Source organism: Bufo bufo, chromosome 6, assembly GCF_905171765.1.
Source record: "Bufo bufo chromosome 6, aBufBuf1.1, whole genome shotgun sequence".
Taxonomy (NCBI): domain Eukaryota; kingdom Metazoa; phylum Chordata; class Amphibia; order Anura; family Bufonidae; genus Bufo; species Bufo bufo.
In genome coordinates, this window is record NC_053394.1 from 305,752,922 (window position 1) to 305,773,674 (window position 20,753).

The 20,753-nt window shown below is 42.8% G+C and overlaps 1 protein-coding gene across 1 annotated transcript; it reads left to right on the plus strand.

Moving 5' to 3' along the window:
• The first annotated feature begins 241 nt into the window (after positions 1 to 241).
• On the plus strand, positions 242 to 20,005 carry LOC121005697 (probable G-protein coupled receptor 179). Its single transcript, XM_040438471.1, has 11 exons — positions 242 to 1,209; positions 6,666 to 6,774; positions 11,586 to 11,670; positions 11,853 to 12,046; positions 13,169 to 13,237; positions 13,330 to 13,439; positions 13,523 to 13,761; positions 16,481 to 16,619; positions 16,888 to 16,993; positions 17,073 to 17,216; positions 17,439 to 20,005. Exons 1-11 carry the CDS (start codon positions 242 to 244, stop codon positions 19,824 to 19,826), a joined length of 4,551 nt encoding a protein of 1,516 aa, XP_040294405.1. The 3' UTR covers positions 19,827 to 20,005.
• Positions 20,006 to 20,753: the final 748 nt, after the last annotated feature.

Consider the following 20,753-nt stretch of genomic DNA (forward strand, 5'->3'; position numbering starts at 1 on the left):
ATGGGAATCTTAGTGCAATAGAGAAGACTAGATACGTCCACACTGCACGTGAGAACATAGCAGATATCTGTTGCTTAGGGATTCCTCTGTAGATGGCATCAGACAACTGGCGATTCACGCCCTGACAGGTATCTGGTCCTTCTGTGCGATGGGGTGTCCATGTTCAGAAGAGAACTGGCCAAGACTTCTCCAAGGATTGGCAGGGATGGCATCCCTGGCATGATTTCTTCCTCACGGAGAGATGGCGGTGCTATGGTGGGCGCTGTTATGGTGCCATCATGCCCAGCGTTTTCTCCATGCCAGCGAGGATTTTCAGAGCCCTTCTTGGAATAATGCCATTGACGAGTGGACACCGACTCCAACTCCCTCTCCTTCACCAACATCTTTATCTCCTCTGCCAACTCCCTCAGTTCCTGTGTCTGTTCTCTTTTTTCCAGACTCTTCCCCCACTCCGGTTTCATATTCCCTTCCATTTCCCCCATCTTCGACATTACCAACCCAAACAACTCCATTTGAGCCTTCCACGCCCTATCCAGACCAGCCTGATGAAGAAGGCAAAAAGGCAGCTGTACAGTTCCTACACTCTGGTGACCTTCTTTCGCTATCAGAAGCCAACTGCTCAAGGAGATTTGAGGTAACAGATCTGCAGGGGTCTCCACCTGAGTCACTTCTCCATCATGTCAGAAGGCCACTGGACTATTTATTGCACGCTACCAACTTCCTTAACATGATATTCCAAGCTAGTGACATGCGAGAATCCAGCATAAGGGAGGATATGGAATGGTATCATGCCTTGGTTCGAAGTCTGGCTGGAGGGGATCAACATATACACAGGGCCATGCTCTCCTTCACTGCATACCCTATGTCCTCCAAGCCCCAGCTGCTTCTTCAGGCCACTAAGGTTGGACATGAAATTCTGCTTCAGGATCTCTCTTCATCCCTTCATCGTGTGAGACACAGGATGGACATTGGTAACTGGAGCACCTTTCAAGCCAACCCATTTCTTACCAAAGTGATTCTACTAAATGACCTCCAGAGCCTAGAAACTCCAAAGTGGAGACGGGGTGACAGCTTTATTATGGACCCAAGCCATGTTCAGTGGTCTAAACCCTTTCTGGAGTGTGAGGGTGGTCGATTTGTACAAGGATGGATGGTCTCACTTGTCACGGCATTTTATGGACTGAAGCCTGATCTGAGTCCAGAGTTTAAGTAAGCGAACCTCCATATTAATGTGTGGGAAGAGGACAGATGGGATCTTTGAGAAGCTTGGAACATGGAGGAGGGAGTGATGGGAGGGGGATGGATGAGAGTGTAAATGTATCTTTAATGTCTCTGTTGATGATACAATATGATTATTACTCTCAGGGGGATTTTACTAACTGGGCCATACTATAATACGCTGGTTAGTAGGCATAGTTTGTTTGTTTACTTTGCTTGCTATACAGCCATCCTACCTCTCACCTGTCCATCTATCCCCCCCCCCCCCCCCAACAGATTAGACTCTCACATGCTGATTTCTGTATCACTCACATCCGCCCTCAAACTGAGCAGCTGTTAAGCTGCAAATCTCCCATCCACCAGCTCTCAGAGAACAGATGGCACTAGAATGCCATGTCCAAACTGCTTGTGCATACCCCTGCCTTTCCATCTCAATGTCCCCTAATTCATTAGAAAATCCATAGACAACTGCCATATTACTGTTGCCTTAGTCACAGAATACTGGTTCACCAACCTACCTTCACTTATTCCAATAACTGTTCAAAGCCTTATGTCTCTTTTTAGGATTTTTAGATTTTTTTGTTGTTCTTTTTGCTTATGTTGCAGCCATATAGTTACATTTCATATTATCCTAATTTTGTGATGCTCTAGTTGTGTCTGGTACAAGCTGTCAACTTAAAGGCAGGGGCGTAGCTATAGGGGAAGCGGCTGCTTTGGGGCCCTGACCCAGAAGGGGCCCATCCAGGAGGAGGAGGACTAAAAGATTAGGTCAGGGCCCCCTCAACAGTATTACACAATGAAATTATATATAGTGACAGTATAGACAGTGTATAAAACGGATGGAACAGCTGCCAACCCTGGTCTGAGAGAGCGATCTTTACTAGCCACAATGGGGGCGGCATGAAAGCAAGGGGTCGCTAAAAAATTACTGAGGGATGGAGCCCCATTCAAAAATTTGCTGTGAGGCTCAGTCATTTCTTTTTTTTGATCAGCTCTTTTTTATTGAAGTTTGATATATAACATATAAGCATATGGAAACAGCATTAACTGTCAGACAGGATCCCGCTACGTGCAGGAGTATGTATCATTTACATAATAACAACTTCAGTGACAAAAACATTTGTTATCACGTTAAACAAATGTGATCCATCCTGAACCCATCCCATCCCCCCGCTCCCCTGCCCCCCCTCTCCGTGTGACCACTCCTACAGTAAAAAGTAAAATACTGCAATACCGTTTACACTTGATATCCCCGTAGATGCAACAACTACTTATGCACTCTTTAATTAGTCCTCCCAAACCCTCGAACAACCATACCATTCCATATGTGCATCCATCTTTGAGACACCCGGCCAGGACCGGCTAGCCACATCTGCCACTGCTTCTGGAATTTTTGTACCGTACCTCTTTTAATGTAGATACCACTCTTCATAGATATCATATGATTAACCTTATTTATCCACTCGGATTCGGATGGGGGCCTTGATTGTATCCAATGCATAGCAATGGATTTACGAGCAACATATAGCAATTTGGTAACCGCTAGTTTATGATTAGTGGACATGGAGAGGTCTTCCACATACCCAAGATAAACCACCAAAGGCACTTTCGGTAAGGTGATGTCAGAACTTTCTTCAATTTGTTTGTATACTGCACTCCAAAAATGCTCCAGTTCCGAACAGGACCAGAACATATGGATCAGGTCTGCTTCCGGGGCAGCACACCTAGGGCATTTCGAGTCCGCGCGTAGACCCATCTTGCACATTAACCGTGGCGTCATGTAAACACGATGTAATAGAAACTATTGCGATGGGGGCCCAGTCATTTCTAGCTACGCCACTGCTTAAAGGGGTATTCCATTTCCATTAAAATGTTATACAATTATCCTGTATACTATATGGTTATATATACTATATAACCATATGATGACCATGCAGGTACAAAGTACAACTCTGAAAACTGTACCTCTAAAAAGAGCCATGTACTTGTCTATCCATTTTCATCCACTGATGAATATAGAAAGCATATTGAAGAATTGTAGGACTTTCCATTATTCAAGTTTCATTCACTGAAACCAAAAGTCCCCTTTAATTACATACATTGTGATTGCATTAAAGGGATTGTCTGAGATTTTGATATTGATGGCCTATTCTTAGGATAAGGGTGCATTTACATGACTGTGTTCTGTGGTCTGCAGGCAGCGGATCTACAAAACACAGATACAAATTGTGTGCACGCCGCATCATGGATCATGGTGCGGGCTCATCGACTTCAGTAGGTCCGCATGTTGAGGCGAAGTATAGGACATGTCCTATATTTTGTGGTGAGGCCACATGTATACGGGTATCCTAAGTCATCAATATCTGATTGTCGACTCCTGACACCCCCATAGATCAGCTGGTTGAAGAGGGTGCGGTGCTCCAGTGAGTGCTGCAGCCTTCTCAAAGCATACCCAGCACAGTGCCGTACATTGCATAGCGGCTGTGTCTGCAGCTCAGGTCCGTTTACTTGAATGGAACTGAGCTTTGCCTGGGCCACATTACTGCTGAACATGACATAATTACCCTTGGAAGAGGCCATGGAGCTCACTGGAGCACCCCAGCATCTTCAAACAGCTGATCGGCAGGGTTGCCGGGAGTCGGACCCCTACGAATAAGATATTGAAGACCTATCCTAAGGATAAGCCATCAAATATCAGTATCCCAGACAACCCATTTAATAACAAAATAAAAGAAGACAAAGAGTTTCAGTGTTTATCACTCAAAATATATCTGAACCTTGTATGTTTGAAGGCTATCTTGGCCCAGTGTGCCTGTTTATAGGAGAATTAGGAAAATTAAGTGAGCGAGGAATAAGCCACTGTCAGCCACACATAGGGCTTATCTCCTGCCAGAATAAAGGATTAGACATGTTCAAACCCAACATTGCGATCCTTCTTACCCCAAATAGTCTTCCCATAATAGTCTCCCCATAGGCCCCTATACACAAGGAAATATTGGCCTATCACATTTACTTCTCACCTACAAATCTATTTATGATTAGCACCATTGTTCTCTTAATTTACAGTCACATCATGCCTCAATGATCCCATCTCAGCTCATGTCTCACCCATCATTATCTACCAATCATATATAACTCTCCAATTATCTATTGTCTTGTACTCACTAATAAACCCCAGTCATCCTCCAATATCACTATATATATTTATATACTTTATTCATATGTGACTGCCAGTAATATTATTGTTTCAGATGTAGCAGCAGCAGAATTAGTAGAGGTAGTAGTAGTAGTTAATTAGTGACTTCTCACTTTACAGACAGGGTCATTATACCATGGTACTATGGTTCATATGCTAAAGAGGTTCTCTGTAACATTAATGACCTAAACGTTGACGCTGATCGTCAGGGCTCACAAAGGTTGAACCTTCACTGGGCCACATCTATATGGAGAACACCACATCCAGGTGGAGAAGGAACGGACAGGTGGCCATGCATGTGATCGGCTCACTGCATTCACTTCTATGTGAACAGAGTAGTAACACAGATCTCAAAGTGCCCAATAGCAAAATTAAATGCACCCATATTCATTAGTGTATTGTCAGGTTCAACCTACAGTCTAATGTGTACGGGGAGCTCCTGACTCCCGCCCGACAGATGATGCTGAAGGAGAGACTGATCGGGCAAAGTGAATTTCTTTGCTCAATCTTTTTGTTCTCCCAGGAGATAAGTCTCTGGTGGCAACTTTCTCCTCTTTCCTCATTGACAACACATACATGCTCAGCCAAACCGGATGTGTATGGGAGAGATAGCTGTCGGCCGAAGAATTGTTCGGCTGACAGCTATTGAATATATATGGCCAGCTTTAGTATGGAACTCCTCTGAGATTTCTGACAAGTTTACTTTTTTTTTTATTGAATGGAGAAACTTTTTAATAATAAAAAATTGCTCTCTGTCTTACCCGACTTCTATGTTGGAAAAAGTGGAACACCTACTTCATAAATATGGCGATCATTCTGAAAATCCTATTTCTCAATGTATTTATACTAGACAAATGGCATAAATATATTGATAAATCTCCCACATACTGTTCAAAATCCTTTGCTTCCCCTCACATAGTATATTCTAAAACAGGTTGGCTGTAGCCACCACTAGGGGGAGCTCAGTGCATAGGAATTTATACAGTTACGGTTGCACTTAGTGTAAGCTGTAAACATATCGATGCCACTAAGCTCCCCTAATGGCAGCTGCAGAAAATTGCTGTGAATCTATGTTGGACAAAGGAGAGGCAGTTCATATAGTAGTTGCGTTGTCATGGTGGGTACGGCTTTCATGGTGGGTACGGCACTGCATGGTAGTCACTGAAACAGCCAAGCAGCTGTGCTCCATTAATTTCCCTCCTGGATGCGGACACTGTTCTCCACATAGGTGTGGGTCCCAGAGTGGGGAAAACCCGTGTACCCTGGAACCTTTACAGCTATATTCACCTTTTGCCATTGACAGTAGTTATAAGAGATTGTGCTATGGATATCCATTGTATTGATTATGAGTTACAGCCAATATTATAATCCAGATATTTACAGAAAAACTAAAGCTGGCCATACACATCAGATATGAATTGTCGGACAAATGGATGTCAAGTATGAAACGCCTCATTGTACTTTTAGCCGAGGCCAGCATAAGTTTACATGAGCAGATTGTGACATTTTGCAGAAAGAAGGAAAACCGTATCATGAACTACATGTTAAGACCCTTTTATACACGCCAGTGAGCGGGAACGAACACTCGTAGGTAATGATCGACTGATCATAGGCACATCTAAACAGCCCACAGATCAGTCTGCAGATGAGCAAGCCCCCATTTAACACCTGACTGGATATTTTATGTAACCACCAAAATAATAGTTTGTTGGCAGATTATCTAACCATGTCGGCAGCACTTCCCTACAATATGCAAACTGTGGGGGGAGGAATGATCGTACTAATAATCATTTGTCCCCAATGCAGTTTGCATTGACCCTATAATTGAGCTCTAAGTGACTTGCTGCATCATTGATCAGTGCTCCTTATGGCCCTGCATCAGGCCTTGTGAAAGAACCTGTATGTCCGAAACAGTCCAATCCTATTGTTCCGTGGTCGCTTGCACTAAAGATCCTGACCCATGATAGTCAAAAGAATAGCTGAAATTGGATGTGTACATGACAACTGCATTAAGGAAAGCCAGTTAATATTCTAGGATGTGTCAGATAAGCTTGTTGACAGTTTCCAATGATTACCGGCAGTATTGTGAATTCAGCTCTGGTTTCTCATAAAGGCTGCAACTCAGAATTAGTACAAACTACTAATGCAATGTATTAACAAAATGACTCAACTTTTATAGATATACATGTAATCTTTTCTCATAGCTGCCATACCTATGTGAAAATACTAGTGTACAACTTTCCTTTCATAGGGGAACACTACATGTGGATGTGCGACTATTGAATCTGGGGATAGACCAGTGCTCCCAAGGGTCTACCTGGTTTGCCAACACTCACAGCTGTGATGAGAACAGTACACAGGTAATAGTACCTGCCACCATCATCCGGAGACCTACTTGGATATAGTTATTCTAGAATGAATGATTCATTTTGTTATATTAGGGTACTTTCACACTTGCGGCAGGACGGATCCGACATGCTGTTTACCATGTCGGATCCGTCCTGCGGCTATTTCGCCGTGCCCCCAGGCCGCGACTCCGTCCCCATTGACTATAATGGGGACGGGGGCGGAGCTCCGGCGCAGCACGGCGGTGCACGTAGAAAGCCGCCGGACTAAAAAACCTGACATGCAGTAATTTTAGTCCGGCGGCTTTCGCCGTGCACCGCCGTGCTGCGCCGGAGCTCCGCCCCGCCCCATTATAGTCAATGGGGACGGAGCGGCGGCCCGGGGGCACGGCGAAATAGCCGCAGGACGGATCCGACATGGTGAACAGCATGTCGGATCCGTCCTGCCGCAAGTGTGAAACTAGCCTAAGAGGGGAAAGTATTGATGGAAATTAAAGGGAACCTGTCATCAACTTTATGCTGCCCATACTAAAGGCAGAATAAGGTAGAGACAGGTGAGTTGATTTCAGCGGTCTGTCATCTAAATGGGGATGCAAAAGATGATGTCCGCATCTGTTGTTCCGTTCTGTGCCCCCACGAAAAATATAGACCATGTCCTTTTCTTGTCTGGACAAGAACAGGCATTTTCTATATAACGCCGGTCCTGTGCGTTCCGGTCCCGGTATCTGTGTTTTGCGGATCCGCCACAAAACACAGCACAGTCGTGTGAATGCACCCTTATTGAATGGAGTGGGAATGAGCCGCAGTTCCACACACAACCTGTGAACAGGTGTAGTGCTGTTTTGGGATGAAATCAGCCATGTTTTTCTAATCCTTGGACGACTCCTTTAATGAATAGAAATACACTCTTCAACTTTGAATTTGCAACACCAAGAAGGACAAGTCGTAAAGTTATGCAAATCGAGGAAGTAGCAGGTGTCACTACGATCTGCAGATAATCACATATTCAAGCACCTAGCTCCAGTCTGCGGCATGTGGGGGGAGGAAATAAAAGCCTCATTGGAAGTTTTTTGGCCACATGAAACCTCAAAAATCGGATCAAGTAATGTGGGATGATTGTGCAATGCCTCCTGTTCACAGTTGACAGGTATCAACGCTTGTTGCAAGCTGAGAGAAACAGAATCCTTGAACTGAGAGACCTCTGTTTATCACTCGGGCAGATCACTACACGCCGAGGCCGAGATGACGAGCTGGAATGACAGCAAGAGGTGCACAGAGGAGAACCTCTGCACGAACGGATCCTCATCCTCTGATTAGAAGAATGTCGCTTAGTGATCCATTCTGTACTGCAAGTGAAATTGGATGTACCAAGCCTAGGGTGGCAAACAGTGTCTACACGAACCATTGGAAGGCATTTGCACGACACTGGGCTACAAGTCAGACTTCCAGCTACAGGTGTTCCATTGACCTCACGCCACCACTCTCAAATGCTATCATGATGCACAGCAAGACGGCAATGGAGACTGGGATGGAGGTCTATCCAGCTTTTGTCTCAGACACAATGATAGCCAGAAATTGGTCTGGAGACCACGTGGGCAATACCATGAAGAGGGCTTTACAACGGAACATCACACCAGTCCTACTCCTGAGATTACAGGTAAAACTCGAAAAATTAGAATATCGAGCAAAAGTGCATTTATTTCAGTAATGCAAATTAAATGTAATTGCATTAATGCAGCTTAAAATTTGAATATTGCGAAAAGGTTCAATATTCTAGGCTCGAAGTGTCACACTCTACAGGGAGTGCAGAATTATTAGGCAAATTGTATTTTTGAGGATTAATTTTATTATTGAACAACAACCATGTTCTCAATGAACCCAAAAAACTCATTAATATCAAAGCTGAATATTTTTGGAAGTAGTTTTTAGTTTGTTTTTTGTTTTAGCTATTTTAGGGGGATATCTGTGTGTGCAGGTGACTATTACTGTGCATAATTATTAGGCAACATAACAAAAAACTAATATATACCCATTTCAATTATTTATTTTTACCAGTGAAACCAATATAACATCTCAACATTCACAAATATACATTTCTGACATTCAAAAACAAAACAAAAACAAATCAGTGACCAATATAGCCACCTTTCTTTGCAAGGACACTCAAAAGCCTGCCATCCATGGATTCTGTCAGTGTTTTGATCTGTTCACCATCAACATTGCGTGCAGCAGCAACCACAGCCTCCCAGACACTGTTCAGAGAGGTGTACTGTTTTCCCTCCTTGTAAATCTCACATTTGATGATGGACCACAGGTTCTCAATGGGGTTCAGATCAGGTGAACAAGGAGGCCATGTAATTAGATTTTCTTCTTTTATACCCTTTCTTGCCAGCCACGCTGTGGAGTACTTGGACTCGTGTGATGGAGCATTGTCCTGCATGAAAATCATGTTTTTCTTGAAGGATGCAGACTTCTTCCTGTACCACTGCTTGAAGAAGGTGTCTTCCAGAAACTGGCAGTAGGACTGGGAGTTGAGCTTGACTCCATCCTCAACCCGAAAAGGCCCCACAAGATCATCTTTGATGATACCAGCCCAAACCAGTACTCCACCTCCACCTTGCTGGCGTCTGAGTCGGACTGGAGCTCTCTGCCCTTTACCAATCCAGCCACGGGCCCATCCATCTGGCCCATCAAGACTCACTCTCATTTCATCAGTCCATAAAATCTTGAGATATTTCTTGGCCCAGTCTTGACGTTTCAGCTTGTGTGTCTTGTTCAGTGGTGGTCGTCTTTCAGCCTTTCTTACCTTGGCCATGTCTCTGAGTATTGCACACCTTGTGCTTTTGGGCACTCCAGTGATGTTGCAGCTCTGAAATATGGCCAAACTGGTGGCAAGTGGCATCTTGGCAGCTGCACGCTTGACTTTTCTCAGTTCATGGGCAGTTATTTTGCGCCTTGGTTTTTCCACACGCTTCTTGCGACCCTGTTGACTATTTTGAATGAAACGCTTGATTGTTCGATGATCACGCTTCAGAAGCTTTGCAATTTTAAGAGAGCTGCATCCCTCTGCAAGATATCTCACTATTTTTTACTTTTCTGAGCCTGTCAAGTCCTTCTTTTGACCCATTTTGCCAAAGGAAAGGAAGTTGCCTAATAATTATGCACACCTAATATAGGGTGTTGATGTCATTAGACCACACCCCTTCTCATTACAGAGATGCACATCACCTAATATGCTTAATTGGTAGTAGGCTTTCGAGCCTATACAGCTTGGAGTAAGACAACATGCATAAAGAGGATGATGTGGTTAAAATACTCATTTGCCTAATAATTCTGCACTCCCTGTAGTCAGCTAATTAATCCATACCCCCTGAGCAAAGGGTACCTCAAAAATGGGACTTTGGGGTTTCATAAACCATAGGCCATAATCATCCAAATTATAACAAAGCCTTGAAATATTTCGCGTTGCATGTAATGAGTCTCTCATATGTTAGTTTCACCTTTTAAGTTGCATTACTGAAATAAAAGAACTTTGCACGATATTCGAATTTTGAGTTTCACCTGTATAGTGTGGGGTGGCATAATGTATGGCAGCTGTTACCCCTCCAGTCTTAATTTCAGATACACCAACAGCTCAGCGTTAAATTGATTTGGTCATGGAACCAGTGGTACAGCCTTTTCTCCAAAGTGTCCCAAAAGCCGTTTTTCAGCAGGACAACAATAGGCTGTATGTTGCTCATGCTTCTGTAAACATTCTGCATGGCCTAAACATGCTACCATGACCTGCAGCATCTCCGGACTTGTTTTCCATGGAGCAAATATGGGACGTCATTGGTTGGCAACTGCAAAGGAACTGCTAGCACCAGATCTTGATGATTTGCATGCCCAACTGCATTCAGCATGGCAGAACATTCCTCAGACAACCATTAATTGACAGCATGCCAAGCAGTGTAAGTGCGTGTATTTCTGTGCATGGCACTCATGATCGATACTGAATAAATCAAGAGGTTTTGAATATTTACTTTCCATTTTTTAAATCTTTTGCATTAACATGTCTATCAATCCTGTGATTTCCATAATTCCACAACTTTTCATTCTTAGTGTTGCAATTTTAGTGTTGAGGAGTGTATTTTTGGGATTCCCTCAGATGTTGACATTACAGTCAAGCATATAGAAATCCGCAGCACTTCTCAAGCAGCTTGATAAAGACCAGAGGTGGTCGAAATGTCGCTGTAGTTATGCTGCTGGTTTAATAAAAGACCGTATTTTTTTACTATTAAGGAGTGCTGCGGATTTCTATATGCTTATCTCATGACGGGACCCATGGCCAGGATCTCTATCTGTGAGCACCACCATCCTTATTAATGGTACCTTTCTTGTTTCCATGCTGGGATATGTAGTGCTGCTTATCCTTCATTGACATTACAGTCAAGACAAGAGTTCCCATTGACTGTTAATGCATAGAATAAGAATCCCTATTACGGGATGAATAAAGGGGTTTTCTGAGAAATAGCTAATGATGATCTGTCCATAGGATAGGTCATCAATGACTCCCAGAACCCCCACCCCCCACCGTCAGCTGTTTTCAGGAGCTGCTGCCGAACTGCACCACTGCATACACGAAGTGTAGTGCCCGCTGGTGTCGTTTTGGTGGCACTGCAGCTCCTGAAAACAGTTGATAGGTGGGGATCGGGGTGTCAGACCCTGCTGATTTGATACTGATAGCCTATGCTAATAGGTCCCTAATAGTTTAACCCCTAGAAAACCTATTGAAAATGTACATTTTTAGTACTAATATGTATGTATCTGCGTATCCTCCCCCTTAGTGCGTGTCGGATGAAAGAGACGGCTCCATCTTGGGCAGGTACCGATGCGTGTGCCAGCCTGGTTATTACAGGAGACAGCCTGAGGGTAATGTAACACTGTGTGCAAATATCTTTGTGTGTATGCACATAGATGTGTATTCTTAATTATAGCTATCTACTAATACGAGTTTTGTATTTTTGTGGGTGTAACAATTACTGTGTGTGTTTACAAGCAAGAACAGATTATGTGTCCATATCACTCTCAAAGTACATCTGCACGCCCTGCAGGTCCTGACAACTCTTACCTTGGGTCCACCTCCTGTCTACCTTGTACTAAGGGCTGTGCCACTTGTGTAGATAGCTCACCTTGCATGGTGAAAGAAGACTGGGCTCTGCGTGTTACTGTGTTGTCGTTACAAGCTACTGGGATGTTGGGAGTCTTCTTAAGTATGCTGGTGTCCTACAACTTCCGAGAGAGCAAAGTGAGTACTGTATGGGTATTTGTCTATTCATCAAAGTGCTGCAATTTTATTACACATTTCTATTTCTAGATTGGTTTGACGAGGACCTGCCAGCTCTTCTGGCTTGTCTGTTTCAGTAAATACTTGAATTCCCTGTAAAGTAAAAATTGTGAATCATATTTTGTAGAACAACTGTGCCATTCTTTTGTTATTCCACCTGTAAATGTAAGCACGGGCAGTGTCAGAATCTGTGTGGGCACTCCCCATAGACAAGAGGAGTGGTAATTCCCACTTGTTAGTTTTTTCTTATCTTTATAGGAGGAATAACAGATCAACGATTTGAATTCTAAAACACCCCTGCAATGCCATTTTCTGCATTTACATAACAAGACATGGCGGGAGAGCTGACTAGACCTTTTTAAGATCTGTAAATGTTGCCTGGCGCATTCAGTCCTCATCACGTTGATGCATATTTTCATTGCTGTTTCATAGAAAAGTGTTAAAGGGGTTGTCCCATGAAAAATATTCTACAGTTTTCAAACCAACACATGGCTCTGAATACTTTTGTAATTGCATGTAATTAAGCCACTGAGTTATTCAATAAAATTTATCTGTATAGCGCCACTTGCTGTTTGTTTTTTTTCTTATTTCTTTGTCCGACTCACTGAGAAGGCCGCACATGCTCAGTTTCATCCTTCTACTGCCTCCTCAGCTGTGATAGGTAGAGCATAGACACGCCCCCTTAGCTGCGGCAGAAAAGACACTCCCCTTGAGCTTTTAGCTTGATATAAATTTAGCAGAGCAATGAATGGGGAGATCTCTGGATCCATGTAAGGTACAGGGCTGGTTCTAGCTATGTTAAAAAGAGTTGTCTGATTTTCATTTTTTACATTAGTCATGGGCTAACCCCTTTAAATATGCCTGAAAGCTGTTTCTATTGTCATTGCGTATCTTACCATAGCTATAGCTGACAGCTAAATGTTGATTATAATTAATAGTGAAGATGATTTCATTTTGGTATACAGACTGTCAAATGTAGAATGTTGTTAAGGAACAGCTGGACTGCCAAAAGGTTGCTCATCCATGTCCCAAGACATCTTCTTCCTAAGAAATAACACCTGCATCTTGTCTCTTCCCATACAGAGGATTCGAGCCTCAGGTCTAATCCTCCTGGAGACAATCCTTTTCGGGTCACTGCTGCTCTACTTTCCAGTGAGTTGAAAATATCTTGGCTTTTTCACAATACATACAGTAAATCCATGGGAGCTCTTATTTTTCTTAATTTTTTTTATTTTTTATTTCAGGTTTTTATTGTGTTTTTTAAACCCAGTGTGTTCCGTTGCATGGCTCTTCGGTGGTTCCGTCTACTTGGTTTCTGTACTGTATATGGGACCATTATACTAAAATTGTACAGGTAAGCTTGTAGATGATATTGCTCCAGTTGGTCTTGCATGGTTTCCTGGATTAATATATGTCATGTACGATACATTATAACAGGGTACTGAAAGTTTTCCTATCGAGGACTGCCCAGCGTGTGCCGTATATGACAAGTATGCGATTATTACGTATGTTGTGTATCATCTTGGCGGTTTGTATCTGGTTCCTTGTGGCATGGACTGTAGGGACACTGGAGAATTTACAAAGAGGTGTTCCTGTGGTCATCCGCACACAAACACAAGACGGGCTGATCTTTTACACATGTGATTATGATCGCTGGGACTACATGATGTCTCTCGGTAAGTCCCCTAAGCCAATTTTACGTGTATATTCTATTATGTGACAACCAGCAATAAACCAGGGGATACATGATATAGCCAAAAGTATGTGGATAGCTGATCTTCACACCCTTCGGTGGAAATAAGGGGCCTAGCACAAACCCCAAAAAGTAGCCCCTTATCTTTTATCCCTTCCCTAGTGTGCACACAGCAATGCCTGATAGTAAAACTTGACTCATCACTCCGGGGAACACATTTCCAGTGCTCCAGAGTCCACCGACAGCAAGCTCTACAGCACTCCAGCCAACACTTGAAATGTACCTGGATGACATTAGGCAAGGGTGCACCTATCCTTTCTGCTGCCTTTCTTAACCTAACCCCTTTGCCACAATTAAAGCGCTCATTGCCCATGGCCCTTCCGCTGTTCCCCTCTTACCCCTACCTGGTGCTGCCTGAGATGATCGCCTCACGTGGCCTCATTGGTTGTGCACCCCTGACATTAGGGGTTTGTGCAGGTGCTTTCTTGTGTTGATGTCAATTTTGGAACTGCGTATGGGTGATGCAACAACGGATAGGTGATATTTATGTGGCACACACTTCATAATTTGATGGACACGCTTTATGAGTCTACATCATTTCCTACTTTCACATATTTAGCAAATCAGTAACTTCACAAACTAACTAGCCACAAAGGTGCCAACCTATGACAGCATCATATTCAAAGTCACAGAGCTATTCATTACTGCCCATACTACCATAAATGTTTTTTATGGAGACTGCATGGTTGTGTGCTTGACTTTATCAAGACAGAAGTAGGTGGCCAATCATATACATATCCAGCTGGTGCATACCAGAGATCGGAGGGTAAATCCACTAACCCTCAATTCACAAAGTGACATGAAATGCAATGTCCTTGGGCTATAAAAATGGATATTTAAAAGTAGCAGGTGTCCAATTGTCACTCGCCACTACCCAAGCAGGGATACAAGGGTAAATGGGTCTCCATTATGGCAGAAAGCAATTATAGTCTTGTGTAGATCCACTCCTCAATACTGAAAACGTCCACAACGTCTTCTAGGCAGGTTTCCAAACCAATAAGCACACCAATTTCAAAATGTAATCACAGGACTAAATGTAAAGAGGGGATAAATATTACAGACAGCAGGGAAAGCATCTTTAACCTCCATACTCACAAAGGTAATTAGGCATGCCCCAGAAGAAGCTGAATGTGGAGTAACCTAGGGTAGGGCTGATGAACAGCTTCTCGCATGCTTGATATGCCTAATATGTTTTCACCTTTTTGATAATGGAGATTAAGGCCCCTTTCCCACGAACGATATGGATTAGGTCCGGGTGCGTTTAGTGAAACTCGCACCATTTTGCAAGCAAGTTCAGTCAGTTTTGTCTGCAATTGCGCTCAGTTGTTCAGTTTTTTCTGTGAGAGTGCAATGCGTTTTGATACGTTTTTCACGTGCGTGATAAAAAAACTGAAGGTTTACAAACAACATCTCCTAGCAAACATCAGTGAAAAATGCATTGCATCCGCACTTGCTTTCGGATACAATGCGTTTTTCACTGAAGCCCCATTCACTTCTATGGGGCCAGGGCTGCGTGAAAAACGCAGGATAAAGAACATGCTGCGCTTTTCACGCAACGCAGAACTGATGTGTGAAAAAAATTGTTCGTGTACACAGACCCATTGAAATGAATGGGTAAGGATTCTGTGTGGGTGCTACTCATTCACGTCACACATTGCACCCTTGCGGAAAACTCGCTCATGTGAAAGAGGCCTAAAGCTGCTGATTTTTAAAATTTCCCAATGGTCTGCACAATTTGTCCCCTCTTTACATTTTTTTAATTCTGCTATGGCATTTTGAAATTGGCATGCCTTTTGGTTTGGAAACGTGCCTGGAAGACATTGTGGACACTTTCAGTATTGATTAGCTGACCTACACAAGACTATCATTGCTTTCTGCCTTACAGGAGACCCATTTACCCCTGTATCCCTGGCCGGGTAGTGGTGAGTGACAATTGGACACATGCTACTTTTAAATATACATTTGTGTTGGCTCAGAGACATTGGGCCAGATTTATCATTAGCTCAGGTCAGAATAATAGAGTGAAAAAGTCCCAAAAAAAGTCCCAAACGCTAAAACTGCGCACAAATTTGCGACTTTTTTCTGCTCTGCACTATGCTCGCCAGTTTTCTGAAAGTGGGCGTGTTTTCTTATGTAAATGAATCTCTAGACAGATTTACTATTGGGACTATTTAAAAAAGTCGCAAAAAAGTCGCAATTTCACTCCAGTGAGGACCATGCTTATCTTATGAGACTTTTTAATAGAAAATGCGACTTTTTCATAAAAACGTGCGACTTTTTCGTAAAGATGTGCGACTTTTGTAAAGCTGCTTACTGACGGATAAACTGCTACCGTCAAACCACATTTATTACAGTCTTAAAGGGCCGATCATAAATCTGACTTGGCTAAAACTGACTTTAGCCATATGTTAAAGTGGAGTGAGCTGTCAGAGTAATGATAAATCTGGCCCATTGTGTTTTACGTGCTTGATTTTATGCACCTGTTTGCAATGACCTCTCCCATGGCATGATGGGAAATGCTACTCCACGTACTGTACTTTTGGCCATATAGTACAGTGTATATGTTATGCAAAAGAAGTGTGATGTGATATAAAGTGCTCAGACCTGATATTTGTCTTATTGTGATGCTGTTCTCTCCACAGCTGAGTTGCTCTTCCTCTGTTGGGGCAATTACCTGTGTTATGGAGCTCGTACAGTGCCCTCTGCTTTTCATGAGCCACGTTACATGGGACTAGCCATACACAATGAGATGCTTATATCAACTGCATTCCATATTCTCAGGTGAGGCCAGATGCATCAAGTTGCTAGTAAATGTTGTGTCACTCCACAGCTTCACTCCATGGTTTGCACATCAGTTTTTGGAAGATGATCCTTCTAACCTTAATGTGGTCTTTAGTTGTGCATTCAGAAAGCATGTAAAATATAAACTCTTAGCATTATACATTCAGTCATTAGCACTAATCGACTCAAAATATGTCTTGTAGCATGATATACAATGCAAGAATTCACAATCCTGTGACAGTCTGTTACACTGTCTTCTTCACTTTAGGTTTGTTATGGTCCCATCACTTCATCCGGACTGGACACTGCTTCTCTTCTTCATTCACACACATGGAACAGTCACAATGACACTGACCTTGATGTTTGTGCCCAAGGTAATTCATATTATTTGTGTTCATCCATTTATATAGAAGATGTTCTCCCGCCAGATCCCAATGTAAGCGGCTGTGTTAGTTCTTGCATGCAGGAGGTCCTCCTAGAGAAGAGATTGCGGAGGTGTATGAAGATGAACTGGACCTAAGACGGTCTCGATCCAACTTAAATAGCAGCATCACATCAGCCTGGAGTGAGCACAGCCTGGACCCTGATGACATCAGAGTGAGTCCTAGATACAGATCTATGGATGATAGAAGATAGAACATAAGTTTGGATCCATAGCTTTTACAAATAAAAATATATCATAAAGTTGATAAGAAGTGCACAGGATAGAAAACAAATGCATTACTCAATATATGCTCCACCAACATATAAATATACATACTATCTACATATCGTCACACAGTCCTAACAGTTTGTCACGTCTCATATTCTTGTCTGCAGGATGAACTGAAGAAACTTTATGCTCAGTTGGAAGTCCATAAAACAAAGAAAATGACTCTAAACAATCCCCACTTGCAGAAGAAACGCAGCTCTCGAAGGGGACTTGGTCGGTCCATTATTCGACGTATTGCTGAAATCCCAGATTCTGTTTCAAAGCAAAGTGGACGTGAAGAACGTGAAGGGTCACCAGGATCTTCTAGTGGACAAAGGCGGCGCCAACAGGACAGTAGTAGTGTTAAATTGCGTGAGGAGTCTTTGAGGCAGAGAGTTCTTTCCTTAAGAAAATCACAAAGCACTTATGACCACATGCAAGAATCCAAGGATGCGGGAGCTACTTCTCCACGAATGGAAAGCTCAGCACGGGATGCCTCCTTGCGAGACTCCCTCATGAGACGGAATCTTGCTCGGAATGTATCACTACGTTCACGAGGAGATTCTCTTCGTCAGGCCCCCTTGGTTTGTAAATCTCTTAGTGCCCATAATCTACTAGCTGATAAAAAGCCATTAAGTGTACAGCCTGGGACTCTACAAAAATCCCATAGCATGATGGGAAGTGCTAGAGGAAAGGGACCACTTACAGACATTCCAACAGAGCGAACACTGGAAGGAAGCCGAAACCCTTTATTGGGTGGAAGCTTTGACAAAGCAGAAGTATGTCCATGGGAAGTTCAAGAGCTTCCATCACAGTCTGAAAATCGGTCACAGAAGCATGTCACCTATGCACCAGGGAAATGCAGCAGCTTGGACAGCTCTCATTCATCAGGAAAGCCACATGTTTCACGTGTAAAGAAGGGAGAGGTGGGAGGGAAGCATCATAGTTTAGAAAGTAGTGAACAGCCCAAGAGTCCAGAGGAGGGTCATCGATGTGGAAAACAAAATGAAAATGAATGCTCTTCTCCTCTAACCATTAGGCCTGGAACAGTTCAACATGAAGAAACAGCATCCAAAGGAATGGGGTTAGAGACAACAGAAGCAGGGGTGAATAAGACAGAAACAGTAGAAATGAAAAGACCGCAATACAAAAATACCCTAAAAAGTTTAGTTCTTGCAGTCAGGGCATTTAAAGGGACACCTATGTTAAGAGAAAACAAGGAAAGGATGACGCACGCTGTGGAGGAAACTGTAGATACAAATAAACAGTTGCATGAAGAAGTTTGTCCATGGGACACAGAATCCAGTTATACAGTGGACCAGAAACAAACCCCCCCAGAATTCCACATGGTGGAAAATAAAGGGCTAATTTGCTCTTCCTCACAGCCAGATAAAAATATAGACGCCAAGATTGAACAAGAGGAGAAATACTCTTCTGCAAAAGCCTCCAAACAATCGCCATCAGCCAGCAGGTTAGAAAGAATGAGCCAGCTAAGAGAGGCAGTTTGCCCTTGGGAAAGCATGGAGGATCCTAGGGACGCTCCACAAAAATCCAATAGTGTGGAAAGTAGAAGAAGTGAAATATGCCCATGGGAGAGTACAGACAGTGAGGGTGCAGGCGGTCCACTTAGTCAGTCAGGTAGTAACCTTTCTTTTCATAGCCTTTCAGTAGAAGGAAAAAAGGGTCGTAATGAAAATATATGGGAAGGTGAGGAGAAAAACGTAAAAATAGATATCTGTCCTTGGGAAGTGAAAGATATAGGAAAAGCAAGAAAAGATATATGTCCATGGGAAGCAAATGATGAAGTATTGCAAATGGGAGGTTTGAGTGGTAGCAAACTTGCCTTAAAGCTTGAAGTACTTGGCAAGCAAAGAGATGCAGTGTGTCCTTGGGAGAGTGAAGAATCTGGAGGTTCTCCTGGTGTACTCAGCCAATCACAGAGCAAGACATTTGATGGATGTCCTGTTCAGTCTAAAACATCAGATAGTTTGGATTTGGAAGCCAGAAGGGGAGAGATATGTCCTTGGGAAAGTCTAGATTCCGAAGGAACTCCTGCAACTATGAGTCAGTCACAGAGTCACAGCTGGGAACCACCTTCAAAGGCAATGGATGAACCATCTACATGGGAATCCTCCCAGTCTAGCAGGCCTTCTAAGAGTCAGCTAATGAAGTCACAAAGTCAATTGTCAATTGAGGAATCTCGACCACTGAACAAAATCATGAGCAAGAGTGAGAGCCGTATTGGTGACCTGTATTCCTCCAAAACCAATGCAAAGCATGATAGGCGCTATCACTACTCACTGGTGGAAAAAAGTAAGAGGTGTTCTGATGGGCAAGAGACCAGTGAGGGTAACACAGGAGATACAAACAGAAAAATCGCAGAGGCTACAGGGGTTGAGAAGTCAAACAAACTGGCAGAGATTTGTCCCTGGGAGATTCATGAAGAACCTATTGAAGGCAATGAGACTGAAGTCCCAGACAACAAAGCTGATGTTTGCCCTTGGGACTTTCAGTAAAATTAAAGAGAACGTGTCCTATGGCAGCTCTCATGTAAAGATAAATAGTCTAGAAGGTTTTGAATGTGAAAATTACAATAGGACAAAATTGTATGAGAGGTAGAATTTAAAGATGAGTGTGATAAGACAGAATTAAGCTTGTCAGTTTTCCTCAGAAATATGTGTGAGCATAGGGGCAATGGAGAATATTACCATAAACTTTTGATTTTAAGATACACTTTGAAATATTTGCAAAATTGTAACTGTTCTGCCCAAAAAGTTATGGCATACATATGATCCTTTTGTCTGTGCCCAAATCTACAAATAAAAAGTATTTCTTTTCTTTCCCGCCTTCTAGTTTGTACATACAGAACTTTATTTAAAAAGACAAAAGTTGGTAGATACAGTCAGATCCATAAATATTGGGACATCAACACAATTCTAAAATTGTTCGCTCTATACACCACCACAATGGATTTGAAATGAAACGAACAAGATGTGCTTTAACTGCAGACTGTCAGCTTTAATTTGAGGGTATTTACATCCAAATCAGGTGAACTGTGTAGAAATTACAACAGTTTGCATATGTGCCTCCCACTTGTTAAGAAACCAAAAGTAATGGGACAATTGGCTTCTCAGCTGTTCCATGGCCAGGTGTGTGTTATTCCCTCATTATCCCAATTACAGTGAGCAGATAAAAGGTCCAGAGTTCATTTCAAGTGTGCTATTTGCATTTGGAATCTGTTGCTGTCAACTCTCAAGATGAGATCCAAAGAGCTGTCACTATCAGTGAAGCAAGCCATCATTAAGCTGAAAAAACAAAACAAACCCATCAGTGAGATAAAAAAAACAATAAGCATGGCCAAAACAACTGTTTAGAACATTCTTAAAAAGAAGGAACGCACCGGTGAGCTCAGCAACACCAAAAGACCCGGAAGACCACGGAAA

Bases quoted from the DNA above. Each gene is read 5' to 3' on its own strand.
- LOC121005697 (XM_040438471.1), top strand. From the start codon at position 242: ATGGCGGTGCTATGGTGGGCGCTGTTATGGTGCCATCATGCCCAGCGT. The intron at 1,210-6,665 runs GTAAGCGAACCT...TTCCTTTCATAG, and splicing joins GATCTGAGTCCAGAGTTTAA to GGGAACACTACATGTGGATG. The intron at 16,994-17,072 runs GTAATTCATATT...CGGCTGTGTTAG, and splicing joins CCTTGATGTTTGTGCCCAAG to TTCTTGCATGCAGGAGGTCC.